Below are 27,251 nucleotides of genomic sequence, written 5' to 3'. Positions count from 1 at the left end.
GGGGTTCTGTGGTGGTACACAGCTGTTCTTTTTCTGGTAGCTGGGTGCTGACCCAGAGCAAAGCAGTGTTAAATGGCTTTTGTCTAAACAAAGTGCTACAGGCAGCTGCAGTTCATTGACTAATGAGAAACAAAGAGAAGGGCAGCACAAATGAGTGTTGCTCTGTGAAAGCTACTCTAAAAGTCACAGCAGCGTTTAACAGAGTTTTTACTCTTTCTGGGAGAGAGAAGCCTTCCTGGACCTTCTCTAAAACGCTTAAAAAATTGAACCTACTTCAGCTATTTCATAGCGTTTGCTATTAAATTTCAGGAGATGTGCGCTTGGCACACACTGTACCACTGGTAGAGCGTACAGGCTTCACTGTGTAAAAGCCTGGGTTTCGTGTTAGGGCTTTATGAAATTCACGATGATGCTGAGGATGTGGCAAAAAGAAGTGACCGTCGGCTCTGTCAGATAAAGTGCTTAGCCTGAAGCTACTTTTGCTTCCTTAGCCTTAACACGTAGGGAATACACAGAACTCAAAGTGAGGGTTTCTTTACACAGCCCTGCCTTACCCCTGTGAGCCGGGGTGCAGCTGTTTATCTGAGTATATAGGTGGTGCCAAAGCAGCAGCAACCTCATTGGTGCCTCAGATATTTTGCAATGTCCTGGTCTCATTTTTTTTGCAAGTGTAGAGGCGGTGTGAAGAGGTAGGCTTTTTTCCCCCTGTAGTCATTATGAGCTGATGTGTGCCAAGGTAGGTAAGATAAATTGTTGAACAAAGTGCACCTGCAATTGAATGCTGCCAGTTTTCACCGAAGAGCAGGCTGGGGAGAACACACTTGCAGAAACCTTGATCTCTGGGGATTCTGAAGGCTGGAAAAAGCACAAATCCCAACATTTTCATCATGAAGAGCTCTAGAAATGTCTTCTATCTTCTTTTCTTTCATGCTGGTAAGTGCCTTCCAAAAACTTCTGCTGTGGCATGGTGTACTTGTGGTTGACTTCTATGATGTGAGAGCAGAGGGCAACTAGAACCATTTCAGAACCAATCTCATATGGCCAGGAAAAGAAATAGAAGAATAGGAAAAAATTACAAAAGGAGTAGAAAAACCTGTATTGAACACCATGTACGTCTTGACTCATTGGTGTCAAACGTATTTCCTCAGCACCCGAATCAGTTTCTTTTGGTTCGATGGTGTCTATTTCTCACAAGTGTGAACAGTTCTACGATACTTACTTTGTAAAAATAGAAGTAATTGCCTTATTCTTTTTACCATGCTCTGTGTGACATGTTGGCTTTCTGTAATTCCTGAATTCTAATGACGAATGCTTTTAATTTCGGTGGAGATGTAGATGCTGTTTCTGAAGCACTCTGCAGTTCATCAAAAGGGAATGGATCTTAGTTTGTTTTTGGGGTTTTTTTTAACTGTTGTTTCTGTTGAAAGCTCTTGATAGTGTATTAATAGCTGTATTAATGGCCATTTGATGTTACACAATGTAATAGTGTTACTTTCAGCAAAGGAGTTAATTGGAAGTTTGCCAGTGATAGTTACGTGTGTCTTTAGGACCTTGAGTGTTATGTCAAATAAATGCAAGTTGCCAGCTCCTGCCACTTCGTGCTTTATGTATGTCTACAGATACACAGGAGGGCCAACATTCTGAATAAGCATGGATTTGGAAACTCACCTGCTGTTTTAAGATAGACTTAGTTGGCAACGGAAAGAGAGGCTCACTGCAGATCTGGTTTGTGCTCAAGCCCGCTTCAAATGGGTTAACTTGCAAGGAAGGCGGTTGCCCAGGATCTGGCTTTCCTGGAACAACCAAGTGATCAGCAGTTTGGAAGGGGGCAAATTAATTACCTCTTACATGAGTGAGGATAAAAGCAACAGATTCATGCTGTTTCACTCTTTTGGCTGTATGGAGCCAGATGAGCTTTGTTTCGTGTTTCAGGTGTATATGGCTAATGATTTCTTCATACAATTCATGCATTATCTCCTGTGTGTTTATATCGTAACACAAAAATGCTGAGGCTGAAGAATGGCACATACATACTGAAATGCTGAGTCTTAATTTCTATATGCTTGTGTTTAGGAGAAATAAAAGCCTTTATCAATGAAAACCTAGCTGCTTCTTCCTGCCCCAAGAAAGTAATGGTGAAGAACTCGCCCAGGTAGATAAGGTAGACGTTAAGTTTCTGTGAGGTGCCGTCTTACGACCCTGTTGTGCCTTTCTTCTAACCATCTTGGTTCTCAGAATTCCTGCATCTCAGAGATGGGCGGTTGTTTCTCCCTCTACTAGCACTTGCTCCCATGAAAACTTCCTCTGAGCTTTCCAAGTCTGACTTTGTGTTTGTTCACAGCAGTGGCGTTGGCTCTGAGCTGCCCTGGAACCGCAAGCCAAACCCTCTGCTTCAGTATCGGCTGCAAAACAAGCTTTATGGCATCAACAACCTTGTTTAGTCTACAGCCGCTGAGTCAAAAATTGTGTGTGGCTACTGCTGAGCACTAGTGGAGGGATTTTAGCTTGTGAAGTTGGATATGGTATCAACTGCGTGACAGTGGTGGGGAAGGAGAGGGCCAGTTAGAGTTTTTAGATCACCATGAGAAATGATTTAACGGCAGACTCCAACTTAAAAATTGACGTTGTAGAAAAGCAATGGAGTGTGCTTACAAAAATGATCTGTGCTTGTTTATGAGCATAAACCATACTTGCATATGTATTTTATGTACAGCTGCACCATTTCCACATGGTGACATGTCCTTACAGAAGCAACAAAGTGTGTGTAGCTTTGGCACTTTGGAAGGGTGGTGTTTGGGCCCGTGGAAAGACACCCTCCTCCACTGATTGATGGGATCTCCACTACTAAACCTGAGTCTTTTCATTCATGGAGTTGCCCTCCCCTTTTAGTCACTGTGGAAAAACAGCCTCTTACGAAAGAGTGTTTTGAAGGGACGAGTTTATTTTCCTATTTTTTTGTACCAAGCCTAGTGGCAAGGCTTTTGAGCACCTAAGATTGCTTTTTTTTTTCTTCAGACCAGAAAGGGCTGGGGCAGGACTCCAGGTACTATCTGGCAATGCTTGAGACAGAGTTGTCTTTGGACAGTGCCTTTGGTTTTGTAGCGTGTCATTTTAAATAATAATTTTAAATGCTTTGGACTTGAGAAAAGGATGATGTATTCTGCAGGGTTTTAAGAACAGTCTGTACGCCTGACCTATTCCACGGTACCCGTGTTCCTTATGTCAGAAACAAATGCCATCGCATTTCGGTATCTGAGCTGAGCCTGTCCGGTTTCCAGTCCAGACGACTTCAGTATTCATGTTAATCTAAACGAAAGTAGGAGCAGTCTCTAAGGATTCAGTGTTGAAAGAGCCCTGATTTCTTTCTGGTTTGGGAGGAGGAATGGAATGAAAGATTGGCTCTTTGGGAACCTTTAAATGGTAAGCTCTGTTACAAAGGCACTGATGTGTTTTAGAATACTTTCTCTTGGTGTTTGCAGCACTCAGCCTGGAACGTATCCGGTGGTGCACCGTCTCTGAGCAAGAACTTTCCAAGTGTAATGACATGAGTAAGGCCTTTGGTGGGGCTGGCATCCTTCCCCGTCTGGAGTGCACAGCAGGGGGGTCAGCTGCCAACTGCACCCAGATGATCAAGGTGAGTGAGCAGTGTTGTCGATTTAATTGCCCCATGTGCCAAATAATAATCCAGTGGTGATGTGCACAGCTCTGCCATCAGTATCTGATGATCCGGGCAGCTGACCATGTGCTTCCCTGCATGCGTGTCTCTGAAAAACAAAAGCATATGTATTTTATTTTTTTTAAAGATATAAAATTATACATGTGAACCTGAATGTCAGAATGGCCCTGTGTTGTCCGTTCAGCTAGTCACATATGGCCAGTTATTAGGAACACAGCAAAGGTCTTAAATATTTCCTCCCAAATGCTAATCTTTGAGTTGGGAACTGTCAGATTTATTTAGCAGATATTTAAGAAGGGATGGAGCTATAAGATGCAGACAGTAGTTAAAGCTGTGCTGCTGAGCCTATAAGTAGATTGTATTTCAATAAACTCTGGATCAAACTCCCGTTTCAGGGTCCCACCATGGAAATTGCTGTATATACAGATGAGATCAGTGTAAAGCCAAATTAAATCTCCCAATACCAGAGTACAAGAGAGACACAAAGCAGCAAGTAGTGAGCAAAGGGCACGCAAACCCAGCCGTAGCAGTTCAGCTGTCCTGAGCGTGCTGAGCTTCCAAAAGAAGCACGGCTCTGGGGAGGGTTTTACAGGCTGTAAACATGTGGCTTTGCAAAATGCTGTGTGGAAAATAATTCCCTCCTTAGGAGGCAACAAGTCGATACTGGAGGGAATGCGGAGGTAGGTGGTCATGGTCGTCTTCACTGGCAGAGTGTGAGTGAAAGGGAAGACTTCTGCTGTGTTAAGAAAAATATTCTGTGCGTATCCTATGTAGACGTGCTCAAAAATCAGGGTTTTGTGTGGGAGGTGCAGCTTGTCAAGGACAAGAGGTTCAGAGCCAGGACACAGGGCCCGGCAGAGCAGTTTGCAGGGAGACGAGGCAGGGGCTTGTGTGGCCAGAAAAAAGGAACAAATTTCAGAAGTTCGTATCTTGTAATTTTTTTTGTCAACAGAAGCAGAAGGGTTGTCCGACTACTAAACCCACCTCATTGCCCCTTGATAAGTACTGTTCTTGAGCAAGGGAATCAAGACTGTACTGAGGAATGTTAGGAGCAGGTATTGAAACAAAGGTGGATCTTGCCTCAGGATGAGACAGAAAATACTTTCTAATGCCAGCTTTTCCTACAACTGCTTGGCTGACTGCTGCGTTCCACAGAGGAGCCTGCAGAGCAGGTTATTAAAAGGGCTGATGAGTGTCCGCTTCTGAAATGCAGTGCGCGCAGAACTGCGTGTGTACGCCCCTGCGGGCAGCAGGCACTTATCTGGAACCTTGGATTCCTGTCGAACTTGGTCAGCTGCACTCGGGAACCTGCAGGTGGATAGCGTAAGTAGCTTTCTGATACAAATGAGTCTTCGTTGCAAGGCTCCGGATGAGGCTCTGTCCTTGAGACCTCTCTTTTTCTTGTGCTAATAATCTACTCGGTGTTAGGCTGGCCTCCTCTGCCTGGGACTGCGTGGAACGCCTGACTCTGCATCCGCACCGAACTCTGCTCTCTGAGGCCAAAAAGGGAGCGGGACGCAGTGGCCGAGGGGGCAGAGATAACGCCACGTAACTTGGACTTAGTCCTGTGAACGTGTTAGCACATGGATAAAGCAAAATAACTTCTTCTTTGAAGGTGTTTAAAAATTGAGAAATGTCTAAATATTAAGCTGGGGAACCTGACAATATTTAATGTGGCCTGAGCTATCAGCCGGTCTGTAAACACTTCTTTAGGTAATTCTCAAACGTGGTGACACACAGGAATTAAGTCCCTCTGAAAATAATTAACATGGTATTACCATCACAGATACACTTACAAAAAAATCATGTGTGGAATAATGCCATGCTTCTGCTAAATGTACTGGAAATGCTTGCAACAAAAAACCCCAATACCCACACTGTTGTATGCATTTAAAGGAGGGGTCTGCAGCCTGTAAACTACTTCAATTGAAGTACAACGGTAGGCATTTTTGTGTCTTGTTCTGTTATTATTCATGAGATTCTGTTATTATTCATGAGAAGCAACTCTCAAGGCATTTATTTTTTCAGCTAATTAATGGATATCGACTTTTTTTTCCATTGCGCCAACTAAGTAAAGTGCTTCGAATGATGTGGCAACTTCAAATCTGATTTAGGTGTCAACATCAATGTATTACCTGTGCTCACACATGGTCCCTTAAAAAATGTTCAGATTTTTCACGTGGCTCAGCCTGTGGGAAATTAGGGCATAGTCCTAGCCCTGCCCCAGCCATGCTCAGCAAACTGCCAAGGGATTGGTAAACTGAATCACCCCCTCCAGTGCCAAACCAGCGGTTAAGAAACTGATAAGAATCTTGGAATCAGCTTAGAAATATAAAATGTCAAGCTGCTGATTATTTTCTCAGCAGTATCTTGTCTCTGAGCGAGATGCCCTTTCCTGGCTTGCGCTAGGCTCAGTACACAGTGAGAGCCCGGTTCAGCTGATCCGAGGTGCTGCGTAGCGGTTCTCTAGTCCCTGCTGCTGTGGGAAGCCCTGTCCTGTGCTATCCAGAGCAACAGGATTCCAGCCAGCTTGCTGTTAGTCAGCTGAAAAGATCTGGTGGTGTTGGACACCTTCCCAGAAGTGGATGCCCCATATTTGTATTCCCCTGCTTTGGACAGTCTTTTTAGGTGCTTTCCTCCTTCGTTGAGATGCACTGCCACCTGCTCCCCCTCGCCCCAAACGTTTGGCTGTTTGTCTGCTGAGGTACAAGCCAGTATGCCTCAAGGTTGCTTTTGAGTACGCTTTGGCATTCAGATTCTGCAGCCCCAGAAGACATAACGTCAAACCATCTGTCTGTGACCTCAAAAATATATTTTATTTAAATCTTCAAGATTTGGGGCACTAGCTATAGCAATTTGAAATTCCAAATTGATGCACTTTAAGACTCATCACAGAGCTGCAGGATCCATGGACCACGAAGACTAGTGAGGCCATCATGGTCCAGGGCTGGTTTCTGCATTGTTTCCGAAGGAAGGTGGTTTTGAAGTTCTAGAATTCCTCTTGGTGATTGTTCTTCAGAAATTTGGGTGGCCTTAAAAACTTTTTTAAGAAAAGATGACTCACAAATGCAGATTAAGGGGCCTCTTCTCCTAAATTCATGGGTACTCTGCCTCTGGCTGTTGAGAAATAGTGATAATTAAGCTTCAGCGTGTATTCTGCCCTTCTGCCTGCACAGGATGGTTTGGCAGATGCGGTGACACTGGATGGCCGTTTGATTTACCAGGCTGGAAAGGAGCATGGTCTGAAACCTGTGGTTGGGGAAGTATATGATCAAGGTATATTCTGACTAAATAACTTTTAGATTACTTAATACAAGCTTTCTCTTGTGCATTTTTACCGTGTCCATTTTATTTTGGGGTGGTCCTCTTGAAAACTCTTAACAGTAAGTAATGGTCAGGTTCCCTCTTGGATGTTCCTGCCTGTAACAGAATGTGGGGGGAACAGGAGATGCAAGTCTAGGGCAGAGTCTGTCCTGAAAAACTTGGGTCAAAATAGCTGTTCCTGTCATGTGTGTGTTGAGTTGGTTTTTTGTTTGGTGTTTTTTTGTTTTGTTTTTTACTCTCTCGTTGCTTATTGCCTTCTCTATTCCATACTTTGCAGATATATTAACAAATTGCAAAGCATATATAGTTGTTAGGTTTATCTCTCAATCCCATCAATTAGAATAATTAGTTGTCCTTTTAATAGTGCTTATGATTACCTGCTGGAAGAAAGGAGGTGATAGATTCCGCTCCTTACCTGGGTGTCCCTAAGCTTTGAGTTTCTTTCAAGACAGAGGCAATAAATCCAGTGGTGACTTGTCATCCAAAGGGCTCAGTATCACGTTTGTGTAGGTCAGAGCTGGAAGATGTCCCCCCTAACTTTCAGAGACCCAAAGAAGGAACAGCTCTGGAAGCAGTCTGCAGGCAGGGGTGTCCCACCACGCTGTTGTGAGATGGAGCTGGATTTGGTTTGCAACTGGGGCTTAGTGTGATCTGGCCAAGGTGTCCTCAGAGGTACCTGCTGGGCTCAGTCCACAGGGACTTGGACCATCTGTAGCAGCCCACTCCACCACCGTTAACCACATCATGACCCTGGTGAGGGACCTGTACTTCAGCTTCTCAAAACCAAGTGGGCCTCATGAGCCAGAGACTGCCTGTCTCCATTAGTCAGGTTATGAGCTTAAATCAGAGAAAAGTGAGTGAAATTTAGTCATTTCTGATCTAAAGTAAGTCAGATTGAATGACCTTATGGTCACACTTCAGACTCTAAACTCTTGACTGAGTTATATCAAATGGTAAACCAAAGAGAATGAAATCATCTGTGATGCTCCAGTGACATCAACTTGCTGTACTGTGTCCAAATTAACATCAAATTAGTAGACAACTGGAGAATATTTTTTTTACTATTATATCAGTTTAAATTCAATCCAAATATATTTGAAATGTTAGAAGAAATTTTTTTTCTTGGGAAGAACTCCTGGGATGTCTTTTGATCCCACCTCCCTTTCAAAGCACAATTACCTTCAAAGTTGGAGCAGGTTGCCTGTGGCCTTTGAATAAGGCTTCTCCCACTGAAAAGGTAATGGAGAACATTCACAGTCAGCAGGTTCTCACTGATGATGCGAACAGCGTGACTTCTCTGTGGGTAGGGAGCCACAAGAGGCTGCAGATCAGTGTATCTCCCTGCAATGCTGCTGCGAGGCTACCTTGCTGCTTCTCTCTCTTCCTACGCTGCAGAGATTGGAACTTCCTATTATGCCGTGGCAGTGGTGAGGAAGAATTCCAACATCACCATCAACAGCTTGAAGGGAGTCAGTTCATGTCACACAGGCATCAATAGAACTGCAGGCTGGGATGTGCCAGTGGGTTATCTAATTGACAGTGGACGACTGGCAGCGATGGGATGTGACCTTCCAAAAGGTGAGAGATCTGTTCTGCCGCGACGCCTTTCCATAAGGTCTTGGGACCTTGTGTGTGGCAGAAATGTGTGGTCCTGGCTGCTGTCTTGTTCCTTGGCTTTGATGCTCTTTGTAAGATGGAATGGACCGAACTTAGGTCTGATGAAGCCTGCAGAGTTGGGGTTTTTAAAAACTTGAAACCCATCTTTTAAGAACAAAATGACTTATCCCTTCTAAATGGTTTTAGGGATGTACTGTGTAGATGTGTTAAAATGAGATTGTAGAATCTTGTTTATTAGTTGCTAAAAATTTCTCATTCTAATTTCACATTTAGCTGTAAGAGATTGTAGAATCTTGTTTGTTAGTTGCTAAAAATTTCTCATTCTAATTTCACATTTAGCTGTAAGCGACTATTTCAATGCAAGCTGTATTCCTGGAGCAAATGGCATGAAGTATCCCAAATCCCTCTGTCAGCTCTGCAAAGGGGATTTGGCTGGGCAGAACAAATGTGAACAAAATTCCCAAGAACGATACTATGGCTACAGTGGGGCTTTCAGGTAAAAATCATCTTTGTTGGTTTTTATTTATTGCTGTGCTTTATCCATAGCATCATGCCCAGGCCTGGAAACTGAACCGACAGGAAACTGAAGCCAGAGAGCTTCCAGCTGATGCTGTTGGAAAATTTGCTGTTGTTTTAGGACGACCGTGCTTCTAAACCCAGTATTTCAGGCATTAATACCGAAGTATTAAAACCAAATGGGTATTTAGCACTTACTCTGGGTAGGGAAATCCCATTGCTGTTTGCTTTGTGCGGCAGCTGTTGACACGAGTCTGGGTATTTGTTTTAGCAGGCTGTATCTTTCCCAGTAAAACCTGATGACCCTTGGAGTCTGAGAGCTGAATTGCCACCCTGCTCAGTAATTTCAGTCATCCCACCTCCATTGCACTGAATTAGTGAGTTCCTCTGCCCTCTGTTTTTGCATGCCAATCTTTTCCTTATTTTCCTTCCTCCTGCCTGTGTGCTGCGTGGCAGCGCCCAGTCCCTGAGTAACAGCACTAACCAAGCAAGGGCAGAATTCGCTTGTGTGAGACAGATGCCTCCTCTCTCTGTATTCCCCAAAGGATTATGTGACTGCCTTAGACTGAGAACTCTCCTGGAAAAAGGTCGTGGTGTTTGTCCAGGCAGCATTGAACATGTTGTCGATGTTCACCAAATGACAGTGATAGTTTTAATTCATGCTCCAACAGCCACTCGTCTCTGCCTTGAGCAAAACTCTCAGCACAAGGAAATAGGTCAGCGTCCCTGGCTGAGGGGATGTAGCATGAAGCCCCCTGGCTGTCAGCCAGCAGTGCCCAGTGCAGGGAGCTGTGCTTTGTAATGCATCTTTGTGGTTGGATTCACGTTTATTAGGTGTCTGGCTGAAGGAGCAGGACAAGTCGCTTTCGTGAAGCACAGCACAGTGCCTGAAAACACAGACGGTGAGTAATCCAGAAGTTTGTTGAGTAGTCAGAGCTGCAAGGTCTGAAGTACGGTGTCTGTAATGACAGTGTGATGTTAAGTGATTTAGTGTGAATCGAGGAATCGGCAAAAAATGTTCCAATAGTGAAAACAGATGTACCCACAGATGTATGTACCAGGAGATAGAGCAGTCCGTGTGGTGATTTTTTTTTTTTTTTAATGCTCGATAGTTTCAGAAAATGTTAGGAGTGGAATTTTAAGGAGCTTGAACAGCGCTAAACTATTCATTTTATACAAACCTGGGCTGTTACATTGCTGCTGCCTACCCAGGGATTTCAGTAGAGACTAGCAGCAAGTCAACAAGATGTGACCTGCCCTATCTGGCACTTTGTGAAATCTACCTTGAGCCTAACATTAATATCATGGGCCTGTCTGACCATCATTTACAGGGAAAAAAACCCCAAAAATGTTGCATGTCATCCTAGACTTAGGGGTGCTCTTGATACTGCTGCAGACCCCTGTACAGTTCAGTGCAGTGTCACAAGTGTTAAGCCGTTTGTCTTATCAGAGATACCAGACTAAAGGACCATGTAGATGCATGGGATATATTGGGCAGTCAAGAACAACAGTTCAGAGATGCTCAGGAGATGTGTGTTCTGCTCTGCATGCGATGCTTAGAGCAGACATGGACCCAGAAGCCCCAGCCCCACCTGATCTCTGTTCCATAAGCATGTTCTGTCTGATTTCAGGAAGAAGTCTTTCTTCATGGGCTCAGTGGCTTCGCTCCCAGGACTTTGAGCTTCTGTGCCGCAACGGCAACACAGCTGACGTGATGCAGTGGAGAACCTGCCACCTGGCCCGAATTCCCGCTCGTGCCGTGGTTGTGCGGCCTGATACAGACGGAACGGTTGTCTTCCACCTCCTGAACCAGGGACAAGTAGGGCACCATTTTTTCAGTGTTGCATTTTAGAGGGGGCTCTCCCACCATCTAGCTGAATTGTGAAGACAGGTTATCTGGGCATCTTCAGCTCTGTGGGGTTTGAAGGGGTATGGGATGTCACACATCCCAGGCAGCAGGAGGTGTGACAGGTGATTTTTTTCCTTTGTTTAACATTACAGCAAAGATTTAATGAGGTAGGCACCAAGTTTCAGATGTTTGACTCTGCAGCCTACCGTGCCCAGAACCTTCTGTTCAGAGACTCCACCACAGAGCTCGTTGCAATCACAGCTCAGAATTACCGGGCATGGCTAGGTGATGAGTATCTTCATGCCATGCAAGCTCTGAGCTGCAACCCCAACAGTAAGTTGCCTTTAGATTCCTATTCATAACCAAGAACCAAGACAGCTGGTAACAGAGGCCACCTTTATTCCGTTTTGTTTTGTTCTGACTCTTGGAGGGTTATGGCAAGGTGCCAGTCTAATCTTTGAGCATGGAGAAAGGTCACTTTTTGACTTAGAAATCACTTTTTGACCTAGAAACAGTATCACATTGCAGAATACTTTCCTGTGCAAATTGGCTCTTTGTGTTAAGAGATCATTGTGGTTTAACCCCAGCGGACAACTAAGTACCATGCAGCTGCTTGCCCACACACCCACCCCACCCTGCCATCCCCGGGAAAAAGGTAAAACCCCTGGGCTGAGATAAGAACAGTTTAATAATTGAAATAAAATAAAATATCATCATAATAGCAGTGAAAAGGGAGACAACAGAGAGAGAAATAAAACCCAAGACAGACAAATGATGCACAGTACAATTGCTCACCTGCTGACTGATGCCCAGCCAGTATCTCAGCAGCAATCAGCCCCTCCTGGCCAGCTCTCCCCAGTTTATATACTGAGCATAACGTTCTATGGTATGGAATATCCCTCTGGCTAGTTCAGGTCAGCTGTCCTGGCTCTGCTCCCTCCCGGCTTCTTGTGCACCTTCCTTGTTGGCAGAGCATGGGAAACTGGAAAGTCCTTGACTTCGAGTAAGCCCTACTTAGCAACAGCTAAACCATCAGTTATCAACTCTGATCCCACACTAAACCCAAACCCACAGCACTGTACCAGCTACTAGGAAGAAAATTAACTCTGTCCCAGCTGAAACCAGGACAAAGATGCAGGCATTTCCTACTCTTTCTGGTATGTGAGAAACAGTAATCTGCTAAGCTGCTACTGCTACCTGGTGCTCCATTTCTTACCTGCTAACAAGAGGAAATAGTAATGTCTTACTGTGTAAATCCTCAGGGAGTCTATAAAGAATGGATGAATGTGTTCCTAGCAGAGAATTTCCTCCAGAAGCTGAAGAAACCCTCAGTTGCTCCTTATTGAAGTGTTATGATCTTTTGTGCTATCAGAAGACTGTAAAAATTAACTTGATGTGCATTCTGGCCAAGTCAGAAACACAGCTTGTAAGAATTCCTACCTTAAGAATTAATAATCTTTGCAACTGGGCTCCCAGACACGCTCTGTGCTGTTGCAGAGCCCCTCACCTCCTGGACTTGTCTCATCTGGGCGTTTCTCAGTGCCTGCCAGGGATGAGGAAACGTGTTCAGGGTGGGTTTTTGCTGCACTCAACTAACACCTTATGCCTGCGCTTAATGGTCAGCAATCATGGGAGGATCTCCTTTGCTGTGGATAGTTTGGAGTGTGGACATACCACTAATCTGGAGAGCTCTGTGGTTCCTAATCGGGTATAAATCTGAGATGGAGAGATGGATAGAAACACAGACGCAAACATTTCTAATAACGTGTGGCACATATGTGACAGTGGGCAACGTGTGTCCCTCACTGTCTGTTACAACAAAAGTGAGCTGTAGTATTTGCTTTCCAATTTTCTGCAGCATTGCCAGAAAGCCTGAACTGGTGTGTTGTATCCACTGAGGAGATTTGGAAATGTGGTGAAATGGCCACTGCCTTTAGGGAAAAGAATTTGAAACCAGCAATTCAGTGTGTTTCAGCCAAGACAAAGGAGCAGTGCATGGAGCTGATCCAGGTAGGCTGCTACAATCCTTGTGTAATTAAGCAAATTAGCACAAGCTGCTCTCTGCGGAGTAGGCAGGATCAGAGATACGGACACTTACGTGACCGGTAGGAATACTGGATTTCAAGGAGGTGGTCTATAGCTCATATGGTATGGATGGGCCTGAGCCCTGATGACCTTCAGTTGTGATGAGGGCATTGTTGCCCATCTAGCTCAAGCCTGTATATGCGAAATCTTCTGTCCCCATTTCACTGATGATGCTTTGTGCAGGTTTTGGGGGTTGTCTTTAGCAGTACATTGTTCTTGTGCTGTCAGGCTTGCCATTTGATGTGCAACAGGTGTGATGCTAGAGGTGTCATCATTGTAGCAGTGAAGGTATCTGTTGGTTTTTTCCCCTAAAAATCCTAATTTTTATTTTTCAGAAAAAGGAAAGTGATGCTGTAGTTCTGGGTGGAGCTGATATTTATACAGCTGGGAAGACATATGGCCTTGTACCAGCTGCTGGAGAAGGTTACTCTGGTAAGGTCAGGAAACATAAATATGGACCTTATTTTTCCATGTTATTTGAGAAAAGCTCTAAAAGCACAGCGTCTGTTCCCTAGCCCTGCTGGGAAAGCTGTTTCCAAAGGAAATGTGAATTATTATCCTCACATCATGGATACAGGAGGGAATAAGTATGGGACAGGCTCCTACGGTGAGTTTGTGGCAACTTCTATCTGTTCTGCTGCAGGACCAGGTTGAGTCTCTGGTAGTTCTGAGTCTTGTACCTCTTTATTTGTCTTTTCAATTCTGGAAAAAAAATATTATTATGGAAAAAATAAGTATTCACAAAATCAAAGTATTTTTAACAGAAGTAAAAATACAGAAATTACACAGTAGATTCTAGTTAGAAACAAATTATTCCTGTCATTGTGGCTGCTTCGGAGTCATGGATGAAAAGAAGAATTGTCCACTGTGCTAAGGCAGAATTTCAATATGCTGCAAAACTAATGGAAATTTTAATACAAGTTTGAGGTTTTCACATAAAAATAACTTCTTAAAGAAGTTTTGCTAAGTAACTAATGATCCAAATGTTGTTTTTCAGAGGGATGTATTTATAAGAGCTGGTGTTAACAAGAACACTTTCATGTTTGTCTCTAGATTATTCAGTTCAGGTGCATAGTGGTACCGATATACAGGCTGTAAGTGAATGCAACATTGTGAAGTAGTAGAAGTGAAGAGTAACTATGTGTACGTTCGTATTTCCTGACTAGCCGATTGTTGGTGCAACTGAAGTTGGCACCAGATAAGTGTAACAGATCTGTAGGTGATCATTAAGTAGTGGGAACGCTTAAGGGAAGCTGTAACGTGGGTTGTTTTGTTTTGTTTTGTTTTTTTCCTGCAAGCTGATGACAACAGCAATGCATACTATGCTGTGGCATTAGTGAAGCGAAATCTGTCCAATGCATTCACCATCAATGACCTGAAAGGAAAGAAGTCCTGCCACACAGGACTGGGGAGAAATGCTGGATGGAATATCCCCATTGGTATTCTAATTAAGAGGGGCATTATTAAGACCAGAGCCTGTAGTGATATTCCTCAAGGTGAGACAACAGTACTGCATATCAAAAATACGGTAACAGTCTAATGATGAACTTTCATTAGGAAAGTAATTTTGGTATTTCATAGCTCTATATTAAGCTTATCTGTTTGTGAAGGGGTGTTTTGTTTTTAATGTAATGATTTGAAATTTTAAGTTTGCCACCAGAGTACAACAATGGAGGGGTCATACTGAGGATGTTACATCTAACACAAAAGTATTCTTTTTCTTTATCATAAAATCATTAGCTAATTTAGGTTGGAAGCAACCTTCGGAGGTCACCAAGTCCAACCATTTGCTCAAAGCAGGTCCAGGTAAATCAGATTGTCCAGGGCCATGTCCAGGCAGGTTCTGAGTAACTCTTAGGATGGAGATCATACACAGTCTCTCGGGACTCCTGTCCCAGTGTTTGACCATCCTTGGTATAAAGGAATTTTTTTCCTCTGTCTAATCAGAATTTTCCTTCTTGTAGCTTCCGTCTGTTGCTTCTCACCCTTTTGCTCTGCCGTCTCTGAGAAGCATCTGTTTCTGTCTTCTGGAAGAAACTGCTATGTAAATGAAGACAGTGATACATTGTTAATTGTCTTATCTCCAGGCTGACCAAACCCAGCTCTCAGCCCGCTAAGTGCAGAGTCATGCTCCAGCCCTCTGAGCATCCTACTTTCCTTCCACTGCACTTGCTCTAGAATGTCAATGTCTTTCTACTGCTGGGAGCTCAAAACTTGGCACAGATGTCAGAGGAGAATCATCACTTCCCCTGACTGCTTCACTAACGTGACCCAGTACGCCATTGGCCTTCATTGGCACAAAAGCACACTGTTGACTCTTGGTCAACTTGATGTCCATCAGGATGCCCAGGTCCTTTTTTTTTACAGATCTGGTTTTCAGCCTGCCAGCCCCCAGCCTTTCATGGTCTTACTCCATCCTAAAAGCAGGATCCTGCATTTGCTGTTGTTGAACTTTGAGGTTCCTGTCAGCCTGTTTCTCCAGCCTGTCGAGATCCATCTCAATGGCAGTCTTGGCCTCCTGCAGTGTCTCAGACTGCCAGAGTAAATGATGTATCCCTGTCCTGAATTCTATCGCATTTATTTTCAAACTGTATTTCATAATGGAGCAGCGTAGCACAACGAGCAAAGGATCCATGACCATAGGACTCCAGATTTGAATTTGGTTTGTCTATTTCCTATCTGCCAGAAAGCTATTTGGTTTATTACAGAGTAATAATCAGCTAATTAGTGCTTTGAAAATGTTTGAAAAGTTGTAGTTTGTGAATTCCAGTAAGGCAGCTGTAACTCATGCTTCTAGTGTTCTACTGGAACCTGCATTGGTTATAACTTCATGACAGCGTAACTACCTTTCTTGTACAGCGCTCAAGCTTTTCACTCTGTATACTGGTTTGTCTGTCTTTCCCCAGCTGTGAGTGAGTTTTTCTCTGCCAGCTGTGTGCCTTCAGCTAAGCAGGACCACTACCCATCAAAACTCTGTCAACTATGTATTGGAGATGATAGTGGAAACAATAAATGCAGTGCAAGTAGCCAAGAACGTTATTACAGCTACAGTGGAGCCTTCAGGTAATTAATACATATTATTGTTATTTAGTCTGTCAGCTTGTCAGAATGCAAGGAGGAACAATTTTCCATCCCAGTCAGCAAAAACTGTTTATTGCTACAGTTAGATAGCATGTGCTATAAATTAAGTGGGACGTGTCCCCAGATGCCTTCAGCAATACAGGTATGTCTTAAGGCATTACATCAGGTCATGGCAAAGCCTTTTGCCAGCGTCCTGGCCTGCAGCCATCCAGGTGACCAACAGCCAAATCTGTACGTCTGTTCACAGAGCAATAGGCGCCCACCTAGTGAGGACCAAGTTGGATTGTCATCAGTCTCCAGTCTTGCTTTAATCTAATGTGACAGACAGTCTGCCCCTCTGAATGGTCAGGCTTTAGCAGGGAAGCAGGCAAATAGTAGCCAGAATGTGGCTGCTTTAAGTCCATGGCAGGCAAGTGATGGGGAGCCAGGAGTGGATCTTCACTACCCTTACTCATCGGTGGCTGTATTTGAAGGTAAGTTTCTGAACAGCACAAATACCTACGGCCAACGTTCAGATATCAGATCCTCTTCAAAACAAGATGCGTTAAAGGTACAGGGGGAAAATAGTATAAAAGAAGAAGGAAAAAAAGGAAGAGTGGACATCTGCATACAGGGCCATACTCAAAGACTGTGAAACTCTTAGATGGAAGAAACACTTCCTTTTCCTGGCCATCTCTGGAGGTAGTGGTGCATGTAACAGCTGGCAGCAAGCAGGTTTTTTCCTTCAGGGAAAAAACTTCAACAGCAGCTGCCTGGTAAATACCGAAGTGCTGGACTTCAATAACTGATTTTTGCAAATCTATTTAGTTGTGTCCAGCTACTCTGTTGTGGTGCGTGCCTTGCAGGCAAACTCCAGATCCTCTGCTGTACTTCACAGATTAACAGGGCTAGCTACCAGGCACCAAATAAATTAGTAGTAAGCGCTGTTACAGGCTCTGAGCCTTGCTCACATTCTAAGGTTGTGCATTTTATAATGCCCATACAGCCCAAACTTCATTTTAATATAATAGATATGTTTTAATTCATTGAGTGGAAAGTTTTACGTATTTAAAAGGTTAGGATTTGGGTCAAAAATGCAGAGTCACAATCCTTTAGAAGGGAGGGATAGGTGTGGCTGTGATGCTCAGGTGATCCTCTCTGAAAGCAGAATGAGTTATAGAAGGTGACTGGCATGAGCTTAAAATTCAGCCTCAGATTTCCAGATTCCTTCTAGATATCTTCAGACTAATCTGACTAGAAGCATGACAGGTCATTCAGTTTATGTATATCCCACTGCCTGGGGCAAATTGGACTCTGCAGAGTACTGAAGAATCCGTTGGGATCAGCCTTTTCTGATGGGGAATGCACTGAACAGCACCTACTGAGTTCTTCGTTCTCTGCCCGACAAGTGTCAGGCACATCATAAGACCTCTGATTATAACTGCTCATGTTAAACCAGGTACAACTGAAATACATATATTTTTGGTAACTGTTAGCAGTAGTAATTTTCCCCTCACATTGTGCACTACATAAACCATGCTCAGTTACAGCTTTACATCTTTTCGCTTGGTGGATTTAACGATCTTGTTCTAGAAAATGGTTCTTGAAAGCACTTGTAGAATAAACAACAAGGTACCACCACTAAACTCTTATTACCCGCAGATCCTCTGTCAGCACACACTAGCCGAAATACGTGGAAAGTTGGATCTTTTTGCTGGCTCACCCAGCTCACTGATTTGAGGTTGATTTTACTCGTGTATTGGTGTCTGAAGCAAGTGCCGTGCATGTCTTCCATTTGCTGACTTCGTATTTCAGGCCCAGCAATCATCTCCTAACAGTCTGTGATGCCTGTTGGGGTGTTGTCCAGCACACGATGCAATCTAACATGGGAAGTAGCAAATGCTGGTAACGGTGTGGTGTTCTGCAGCTTTACCCTGAAACTCTCTATAATGGGATACCACTTATAGAAGAGGAGATTTTAGGCGCCCTTAGCATGTTGGGCTGCTGCTGCTTCAGAAAGTTAGAGGAAATGGAATGTAGTTCTGGAACAGTGCCCTTAGAAACTGCCGTTAGATTAGCTGGGTATCTGCAGTGTGTACAGGGCTGTAAAAGCACTGTTTGAGCACCAAGGTCATTCTGACTTGGAAAGGAAAGAGAAAAAAAAAAAAAAGGGTATATAGGAGTGTGCACACATGCGTGTGTGCAGAATCTGATGAACTCTTGGGTTAGGCACCCAAATTATTTTATTCAAAAAAGTCTTAATGACATATACTTTGTGCATGTTGTAAAATGGAGTGAAAGTGACTTGACAGATGGGGAATACTGCGCTGAATATCACCTAATATATCTTCTGTTTCTTTGCTCATCTAATATTGGCCTTTTCTGTTGTTTCTCACACTGTTTTTAATCAAAATTTTTACTATATTCCTCTCTTTAAAAATTCAGAATATTTTTTAATACTTTGCAAAAATGTTGGCTTTCTCTCCTTTCAAGATGCTTAATTACTCTGTTTTTACTTACTTAGGGTCCAGCGCGTTTGTTTGCAGGAATGTATGTAAGAAAAAATTAATTATAAACCTCTCTGTTATAAGAAAAAAATGTGGTTCACATAAAAATTCAGTTCAAAACATCTTTATCTCTCATTTCCTAAAGGTGCCTGGCACAGGACTCCGGGGATGTGGCCTTTGTGAAGCATTCAACAGTGTTTGAGAACACAGATGGTACTTGGTTTTATGTATCTCTTTATTATAATTCGGGGGGGTGGGGGTTGAAACTTTTTTGCTCTAAAGCATTCAGTAAGTGACAACAAACAGGTTTTTTTTTTTTTTTCAGGTAAAAACACTGATAGTTGGGCCCAAAACTTGAAGTCCAGTGATTTCCAGTTACTGTGTCCAAATGGTGCCCGTGCTGAAGTCACCCAGTTTGCTGAGTGTCACCTGGCTCAGGTGCCAGCTCAGGCCATTATGGTTCACCCAGATACCAGTGTTTTTGCTCTATATGGACTACTGGACAAAGCCCAGGTATTAAAAATCTTCTGGGGTGGGGTTACATACGGTCTAACACAGACCAAGGATAAAGACAACAGGACCTTCCTGCCATATTATGAGCCCTGCATCATGGGCTGGCAGCATGTGCGGTGTGCAGAGCCCTGTTGTTGGAGTGGGATGGAGAAGGTACAATACAACCCATGTAATTCTCCTAGTAAAACCACTCTGATGCACAAGGGATTTCAACGTTTTGCCCAGCCACTGGTTTCAGTAGTAGTTTTCCTAGAGCTTAAGGTGTTTTTCCAAACTGCAAGACTTCGAAGTCTACCAGAAGCAGAGTACATGCTAATGCTTTTCCCTTTTTTAGGAATGCAACAGAACATTCCTGGGTCTATTTATGCTGCAGCCATGTACATGGTAAACGATCTAGGCAGACCATGCCTGGCTGCCACAGCTAGGTTCCTGTCAGAACTGAAGTTAACTGGTTTAAAAGCCATACTGAGTTTCTCCATGCTAGGCTTCAGTCATTCCTGGAACTCCTGTGTAGCCAAACCCTATATTACACAACAGTAGTTAGTCAGAAGAATGTTTTAAAAACACAGCTTTTTCCAGTTGATAACTGAAGAAACCAAAACCACAAATGCCATTTTTATAATTGCCAATTGCAGAATTCTGTTTCTAGCAGTGTCTAAAAGCAAATGTATAAGAAAGAGTCTGCAATTGTGTATGCACTTTTGATGTACAAAGCAGTTCCTATAGTCTTTAATGTTGTACAAGAGGAATGTGGCACAATCTTGCAAAATACTGAAAATTTTGCATTTTTTTCAGGTCTACTTTGGAAAGAGCAGCAATGGGAATGGATTCAAAATGTTTGATTCTTCAGCTTTTCAAGGAAAAGACTTAATCTTTAAGGATTCTGCTGTTGAGATCATGCCAGTAAAAGAGAGGAGGACATATGCAGAATGGCTGGGGAGTGAATATATTGCGTCCCTTGAAGGGATGCAAACACCAGAGTGCTCTGGGGCAGGTAATAAGATAAGCCAATACCTACTCGTGACTGCTGTCATTCCCCTTCTTATTTTATGTCAGACACAAGGCTTGGACTAGCACGGTCCAAATGGCAACTTCCAGGCCACCTCTGCCCTACCACCTTTTCTTCAGATCAGCTGCTATTTGGATAACATGCTGTGCTCATATTTGAATACCTCTTCCTGCCTTTTTGCAAGGCAAGTGCTAACAGCACCTACTTGTCAGGGGAGTGGAGTGGGTCTGGAAGCTGCCCCTGCCCATGTGGATGGGGTGGAATTCGGGGCAGAAGCCAGCAATACAGTGTCAGCATAGTTTGCAAGATAAGTCCAAAACTGGAGCTTCTCTGCCATCACTGCTGATGTTGAAGCACCCTGGGCTGGAGGATTCCCAGGTGCTGTTAGATGGATACTGGGTTTCTGACTTGCAGAATTTCTGTGTCTTGGAAGGCAGTATCAAAAATCTTGTCTAGTGAATCCTCTTTGGCCTCCTGGCTGGTTACGTTCAGACTCCTACATCCCTGCTTATCCCATCCAACTCTAGCTAGGGGAACTGGTTTCTTCTGAGCTTTGCTGCCAGAAGAGGTAAGTGCACAGAGGATGGACGGGCTGTGGACAGAGGGAGACAGTCTGCAGTCCAAGAATACGCTTTTGCCATGGGCAAGGTCCTCCACCTTCCAGCAGAAGAAAACGGGGAATCTCCAAAGTGACCGGATGATAAAGAAGGCTGGAGACACTTGGAGGGAACTACCTGTTGGCAGAGAAAAGAACAAAGGCAAATGTGCACATCCACTGAGCTTGTTGACTTTCCACAGCCAGTACTGTCACTGCTGGAGAGATGTCATCTGCCCCGTGGTCTTTAATTTGATACAATCTCCATCAAGAAACTTGTGGCTGCCCTCCTCCCACATGGGGTTATACGAGTACCCATGCATCAAGCTTGCGTTTGCTGCTAGTGAAACACAGCAGCTCACTTCTGATTAATCGTTTCTGTATCTACTGGCTTGTAGCATTCAGTTTTTATTTTTATCCATAGCTGCAATAACAGCAAATGTTGCCGTGCTGCTGGCAGGCAGTGTCCTCCTGACCGCAGCTACCGCGTCATGATCCTGGGATGAAAGGACCAGCCGGCGTTACAAAGAAGTGCTGAAACCTGGTAGCAATAACGTCAATAAGTGAAAATAACAAATAAACAGGGGAAGTAAAATGACAGTTTGTGCAGACTTTGGCCTGACAGCTAAAATACCTTTCTCCCTGTTGTGGGAGATGGACGCTTGCCCCCGGTTACCCGGTTACTCGGCGGGGCGAGGCGGCGCGGGGCCTGGCAGCTTCGGTGCAGGTTTGCGCGCTGCCTGTGCAGCACCCGCAGCGACTCGGTGCCGCAAACCCTGTCCCTGGCAAGCGGCCAGCCGCGGCGGTGATGACGGCGTGCCCCGATCGCCGGGGGATCGCCGCTCACCGGGTAATGGGCGCGTGGGGCGCGCTCGGTGCCGCTGTGCAGCCGGGCCTTGCGCATGCGCGCCGTGCTCCCGCTGCGGCGGCTGGGCCCGGGCCGGCGGGCGCGCCCCCTGGCGGGGCGGGGGGGGCGGGCGGGCGGGCGCGGCGGGGCCGGTGGCGACATGCGGGCCCGGCGGCTGTGGGCGCTGCTGGCCGCGCTGCGGGCGGGCTGGTGCCTGCTGCCGCAGGCCGGCTACCTGCACCCCGACGAGTTCTTCCAGTCACCCGAGGTGATGGCAGGTAAGGCGGCGGGCGGGGGCCCGGCCGCGACCCCCGAGCGGGCAGCGGCGGGAGGGCGAGGGGCCTGGTCCCGGTCCCGGCCGGTGCAGTTCGCCTGCGGCATGGCGGGGGGGACCCCGGGGCGCGGCTCCGCGGGGCTGGGGGGACCCCGGGGCGCAGGGCTGCGCTGCCCGCGGCGGGCGCCGAGCGGTGCCGGGCGCCGAGCGGTGCCGGGCCGCCTCCCCGCGGTGCCGCGGCTGTGCAGGCGGGTACCCAGCGGCGGGCGCTCCCGCTCCGCGCGCAGCGAGTGGCGCCGGGACACAGCCGCCCTCACAGGCTGGTTTTGCTTTTTCCCACACCCCGCCCCCTCCCCCCTTTTTTTTTTTTATATTTTTTTCCTTTGAAGCGTTGTAAAAATCAACGGTATGCTCCTAAAAATTTCAAAAGTGGACACCGGTCTCAAAAGTTTAGGGACTGCTCTGCATCGTGATGCCTCTTGGCCCTATGCTGTATCCTTAACGCTGAATTACTGAATAAAATAAATTACGTATGTATGTATTTTTTTCTTTTTGTTTTCCCTTATAGGAGATATTTTAAACCTACAGGTCTATTATCCTTGGGAGTTCCTTTCCAGCTCTCCTTGCAGAACAGTTGTTTTCCCATTAATGACATCTGGAGTTACCTACTGGGTGATCAAGTCTTTGCAGCAGCTGGACATATGTTCAAGTTGCATCACCAGCTACACCCTTCTTGTATCACCTCGCTTTCTCTTTACCATCTTTTCTTTCATACTTGACTACAGTGTTTATCAATTAGCTCCTCTCTGGGAAGCAGATCCATGGAAAGCTCTGGTACTTCTTGCTGGATCGTATGTCACACTGGTATTTTATACAAGAACGTTTACCAACGCGCTTGAAGGACTTCTCTTTGCTCTTCTCATGGTATTGGTTTCCTCAAGGAAGGCTGATGGCAGCTTGGCAGAGCCAACAAGCAGCCCTCTCATAGGTGTTATAACAACTGCTGGGTTTTTCAATAGGCCAACCTTTCTGGCATTTGCTCTAATGCCCCTGCTTTACTGGGCAGGTTTAATTGTTGATTCTCAAAAGAGCATTAAAACTGTCATAAACCACTTCTTGAAGCTTGTCCTATGCGCATGTTTTACTGCCATTGTTTTCATAACAGCCGACACCTTCTATTTTACCTCCATGGGCTTAAACAACCTCTACAGCATTAAAAAGAGCAGCCTATTTGATGTAATAGGTCATTTAAATGAGAAAATGATAGTAACTCCTTTCAATTTTCTCAGCTACAATCTTAATCCCCGTAATCTTGCACTGCACGGGAGTCACCCACGGGTTACACACGTTACAGTCAACGGAATAATGCTCTTTGGGATCTTACATATTCTGGCCATTGTTGCTGGTTTTAAAATGTTAAAGAAATATATCCATCAATTAATACGGGTCAGATTTTATTACCATGGGTCATCTGGGCTATTGGTGCATTCTGAGGGCAGTCCAACATTACTGCTGTTTTATTTTGTTCCTTTGGCATTTCTCTCCCTCTTCAGTCACCAAGAACCTCGTTTTCTCATTCCCCTCATCTTGCCATTAGTCCTGTTCAGTGCATCACAGAACAGAGCTATGAAGTGGAAACACGTCATTATTATTTTCAATATTCTTGGGGCTTTGCTGTTTGGGTGCTTACACCAGGGAGGACTGATACCATGTTTGTTTCACTTGGAGAGACTCATTCATTCTCCAGAGTCCTCACACCATCCAGGACACTATACTCTACTCTTTGCTCACACCTACATGCCTCCTAGGTCTCTGCTTAATATCAAGAAGAGAAACACGCATATAGAAGTCATTGATATGGCTGGGTCTGAAGAAGAAACCCTCTGCCAGACACTAGAGCAGCGAGCAAACCATTTTACCTGCAATGACTGTCATGTTTTTGTTATAATCCCCGGTACAGTCAGAGCCACAATTACGAAATGTGGCGTCTCGTTCAAGAATGAGACTTTGATTTTTCCACACTTATCAATGGAAGACCCACCACAAATGCCCTTCCTATTCAGCGGGGACTGGAGAAGTCAGTTGGGACTATACATCCTACAGCTAGACAGAAGGCAGCAGAGCCTTTAGATTTTGGGAGAACAGGGTTTTCATTTCTCAGTTCACTTGTGTGCTGCCCAAAGGTGCTGTGAGACCTTCCTCTTCACAGACCCACCTTCAGCACAAGTAGTGGCACTGGGAGCTCCCCCAGAGTCTCTATTCCCTTTCTTCGTGCTCTTACGCTCACAAGTATAGGCAGTTCTGAACGGAACCTCCTTATAATTTGAGTTATTCAGCCCCTGTGGTGTTTCATGTGACCTTGTGTAATTTTCCTAATGAGGAAGGATAAAATTGGAGCACACCAAAACTGTGATTCAAGCTTAGCTCTTTCCATGTGAGATTTATTTTTGAAAGTTCTTATAATCTCTGACAGAGGATTTATGGATTGTGTGGTTTTTACTGATAATAGGCATTAACTCAGCAGCTGGAGAGAGGTTACAGGACTAGACAAAAGCTGGTTTGACTCAATAAGGTTTTATTTTTATGCTCCTAGAAATTCAGAGCCTCCTCTCAGTCATTAGACAAGATTGCAGTCACCATATAGGCACCAGCACTGTAATACTGTCTTGGGTGGTTCTGTCTTGAAAAATCCTCAGTGTTGATCAGACAGAACATAGAACACGCTTCAGCTTTAAGTACTTGTGCTAAATCCTACAATCCAACATTTGCCTCTTTAGCGTTACTTGCCACAGTTCCATTCCTGTAGACGTGCTACATACATATTATATACAACAGCTTCAGAATGCTGCGCTTTGATGGCATTAAACCTGTCTGTTGTTTAGCTACTGCAAATGGGGCAGTCCTTCCCTCATGCGCTCCTGCTGCACATCTCACAGCTTTCATTGCTCTGTCACGGCTCTAACACGGACAGCGGTGCACAGCAGCCACCCCCAGGTGAGCTGGTTCAAGGAGCTGCGCAGACAGAAAACAGGTAATGGGAGGGATTTGATCCTTTGTACGTGTTTGACCAGCTGGATTTCTGAGCTGGCTTACTGCAGGGTTAGATTCACCCTACCAGCGCTGCTGCAGGGGAGCGTGTGAGGATCTGCGGGAGAGGCTGCATCCCCTGCGCCACCCCTCCCTTTCAGTAACCGCTCCCCATTAAATCAGCTTAGTGAGAACGACAGATCACAACTGGCTCTCTACTGGACAGCAGTCTGATTTTTAAAGCAGGCTGCAAGTAACTCTTGAGCTTCAGCTAAAGATGACATAAATGCTTAACAGTGTTGCAGAAATAACCATTTCTGGTTTTGCCTGCATGAACTCCTGCAACCAAAACATCCTGACACGGATGAAGAGATTAATTGGGCACATGCATTGTAGGTCAAACCTCTCTCCATGAAACTAATCTGACACTTGAATTTTTTCTGCTCACAAAGGCAGGAATGCTTTTTGCAGTTCTTCAGCCACACAGCTTTACATAAGGTATTATGAGCCAGGTTTTTAACAAAGACAAGAATAATGTAGGTTGATGCCAGGCTCTAAAAGGAAGCTAGGCAAAATCCCTGTGTGAAGGATTTGCCTGTATCTTCCAAACTATACACATGAACTAGATTTTTAAGGAACATAGCTCTTGCACTCTTGTAAAGCATTTTGTGTCGTCTCCCCCACACGTTCATCCCACACCCTTCATCCCTCATTGACAGTCTGTAAATTAAAGGTGCATGTTCTGGGGGGAGGTAGGGGGAGAAGGGGGTGCATGTAAGTTTCTACTGATGACTCATGAAGTAGTGGACATAGTTATGAAAGCATCATGGTACCAAATATATCTTCCAAGTTCATTTCCTTTTTTTTCCTCTTACATTGGGATGACAGCCACATGCCACTGCTTGTACTCCATGTCCTGCTTACTGTTTTCAGCTTTCTTGAACAGTTTAAGTTTTGACAATTCTTTTCATAAAACTTACGATCTCTGGCAATCTCAGTGAGGTAGATACTGAAACTCTTCAGGGACGTGATGGAGCACCATTCCCACAGCACGACGACTTCTCTACTGCTGCACAGGTAACCTGTGACAGAGCCAGGAAGAGAACCTGGACTACGAATACTCAGACTGAAAATACACTGCTTTTGTCTCACCAGCTAGCCCTTCATCATTTACACTGTAGATGGGCTTTTTTCCATCCGTGCACACCGAAGTCTTTGTTGGTAGGGGGTTTAACTTTACCAGCAATGCTGGAAATTGCATCTCAGGTAATTTGCAAGGTTCTTTTCATCTGGGGTGACACAAAGAATGGAAATCATCTTCCCCAGTTAACTAAGCATCTAGTCAGATGGACTAAATAGTGAAACGTGCTATGAAGGAAGGTTAACTTCTATAGTCTTGTATATGTTGTTAGATACAGCAATTTATGTAAACCAGCCAGTGCATCACATATGGTGGACATCTCCCTCCGTATTTATATTTAGGATGGCTCTATTTGTCATTTCCCCCCCACCCCAAACCCTTCTTGCCACCATAGACTTCAGGTGTGCTTTCAGAATAGCTACTGAATCTCTTCTGCCTACCTGTAAAATGGGTGATTATCCCATCCATCACCATCATCATCAACCTTTAGAGCTCTCTTTGTATCAAAACTGTATCACATCTAGAATATTACTGTTATATAGACAGAAATTGTTAAAGGAACTCCAGTGAGAAATCTGGTTTTATTTCAAGTTTCTTATCAAACACTTAAAGCGACAATCTTGACCGTTTTCTGGATGATGTTTAATGTGAGTCTGCCTTCTGCCTGTTACCGAGTGTTGTGGAAAGTGTTGGAAAGTGTAAACCGACTTTGAAATGAAAAGCCGTCATACCGATAAGCAGAGTGTTTCACGTTTTCATGCCTGGACTGGGGAACGACCCGCACACGCCGTGGAAGGGCAGCCCACGCCGGCGACCCTTCGTCCCTTTGCGCCGTCCGGGGTAACGCCAGATCCTCCGCGGCTGGCGCGGCTCGGCAGAGGCTGCCAGGGCCCGGTCCGTCGCCGAGGCCCTGGGGCCCGTTCACCCGCCGGCTCCGGCGCACTCGTCCTGCCGCGCCCGGCGCAGGGTCGCGGGTGCCTTCTCTCCGCCAGCGGGATCCCACGACGGCTGCGGCCCCGCAGCTGCCTCCGGCTCGGCGCGGCGGTCAGGGCGCTGCTCCGGGGCGGCCGCCTCGGCCCGGCCCCCGCCCGGGCGGCCGCGGCCAGCCCTGCGCCCGGGCGCCGTCCTTGAGTTCCCCGAGGAAGGCGTCGCGCAGACGGAGCAGGCGGGGGCCCAGGCCCCGCGCCGCCTGACGGGCGCTGAGCTGCCCG

The 27,251-nt window shown here is 45.2% G+C and overlaps 2 protein-coding genes across 5 annotated transcripts; both read left to right on the top strand.

The window, feature by feature from the left end:
- The first annotated feature begins 671 nt into the window (after positions 1-671).
- Positions 672-21,351, top strand: MELTF (melanotransferrin). 3 transcript variants are annotated; one of them, XM_055723800.1, is made up of 16 exons: positions 672-933; positions 3,480-3,634; positions 6,853-6,952; positions 8,396-8,578; positions 8,957-9,113; positions 9,968-10,035; positions 10,765-10,952; positions 11,135-11,315; positions 12,841-12,992; positions 13,403-13,499; positions 14,366-14,563; positions 15,974-16,130; positions 18,780-18,847; positions 18,960-19,147; positions 19,943-20,141; positions 21,176-21,351. In XM_055723800.1, the coding sequence occupies exons 1-16, from the start codon at positions 888-890 to the stop codon at positions 21,244-21,246; spliced, it is 2,208 nt and encodes a 735-aa protein (XP_055579775.1). In that variant the 5' UTR covers positions 672-887; the 3' UTR covers positions 21,247-21,351. The 3 variants fall into 3 exon arrangements, with proteins under 3 accessions (XP_055579775.1, XP_005443708.1, XP_055579776.1); XM_055723801.1 differs by having other exon boundaries at positions 673-933; positions 20,684-21,351; XM_005443651.4 differs by having other exon boundaries at positions 19,943-21,351.
- Positions 21,352-21,479: 128 nt separating this feature from the next.
- PIGZ (phosphatidylinositol glycan anchor biosynthesis class Z) lies at positions 21,480-26,755 on the top strand. 2 transcript variants are annotated; one of them, XM_055723803.1, is made up of 2 exons: positions 21,480-21,876; positions 22,461-26,755. In XM_055723803.1, the coding sequence occupies exon 2, from the start codon at positions 22,521-22,523 to the stop codon at positions 24,000-24,002; it is 1,482 nt and encodes a 493-aa protein (XP_055579778.1). In that variant the 5' UTR covers positions 21,480-21,876; positions 22,461-22,520; the 3' UTR covers positions 24,003-26,755. The 2 variants fall into 2 exon arrangements, with proteins under 2 accessions (XP_055579778.1, XP_055579777.1); XM_055723802.1 differs by having other exon boundaries at positions 22,441-26,755.
- The last annotated feature ends 496 nt before the right edge of the window (positions 26,756-27,251 follow it).

Source organism: Falco cherrug, chromosome 11, assembly GCF_023634085.1.
Source record: "Falco cherrug isolate bFalChe1 chromosome 11, bFalChe1.pri, whole genome shotgun sequence".
Taxonomy (NCBI): domain Eukaryota; kingdom Metazoa; phylum Chordata; class Aves; order Falconiformes; family Falconidae; genus Falco; species Falco cherrug.
This window is presented reverse-complemented; position numbering and strand designations above follow the sequence as displayed.

Coding starts and splice junctions, on each gene's coding strand:
- PIGZ (XM_055723802.1), top strand. CDS start 21,654: ATGCGCGCCGTGCTCCCGCTGCGGCGGCTGGGCCCGGGCCGGCGGGCG. Junction 21,877..22,440: donor GTCACCCGAGGTGATGGCAG/GTAAGGCGGCGG, acceptor TTTCCCTTATAG/GAGATATTTTAAACCTACAG.
- MELTF (XM_005443651.4), top strand. CDS start 888: ATGAAGAGCTCTAGAAATGTCTTCTATCTTCTTTTCTTTCATGCTG. Junction 934..3,479: donor TCTTCTTTTCTTTCATGCTG/GTAAGTGCCTTC, acceptor TGGTGTTTGCAG/CACTCAGCCTGGAACGTATC. Junction 13,500..14,365: donor TGCTGGAGAAGGTTACTCTG/GTAAGGTCAGGA, acceptor TTTTCCTGCAAG/CTGATGACAACAGCAATGCA.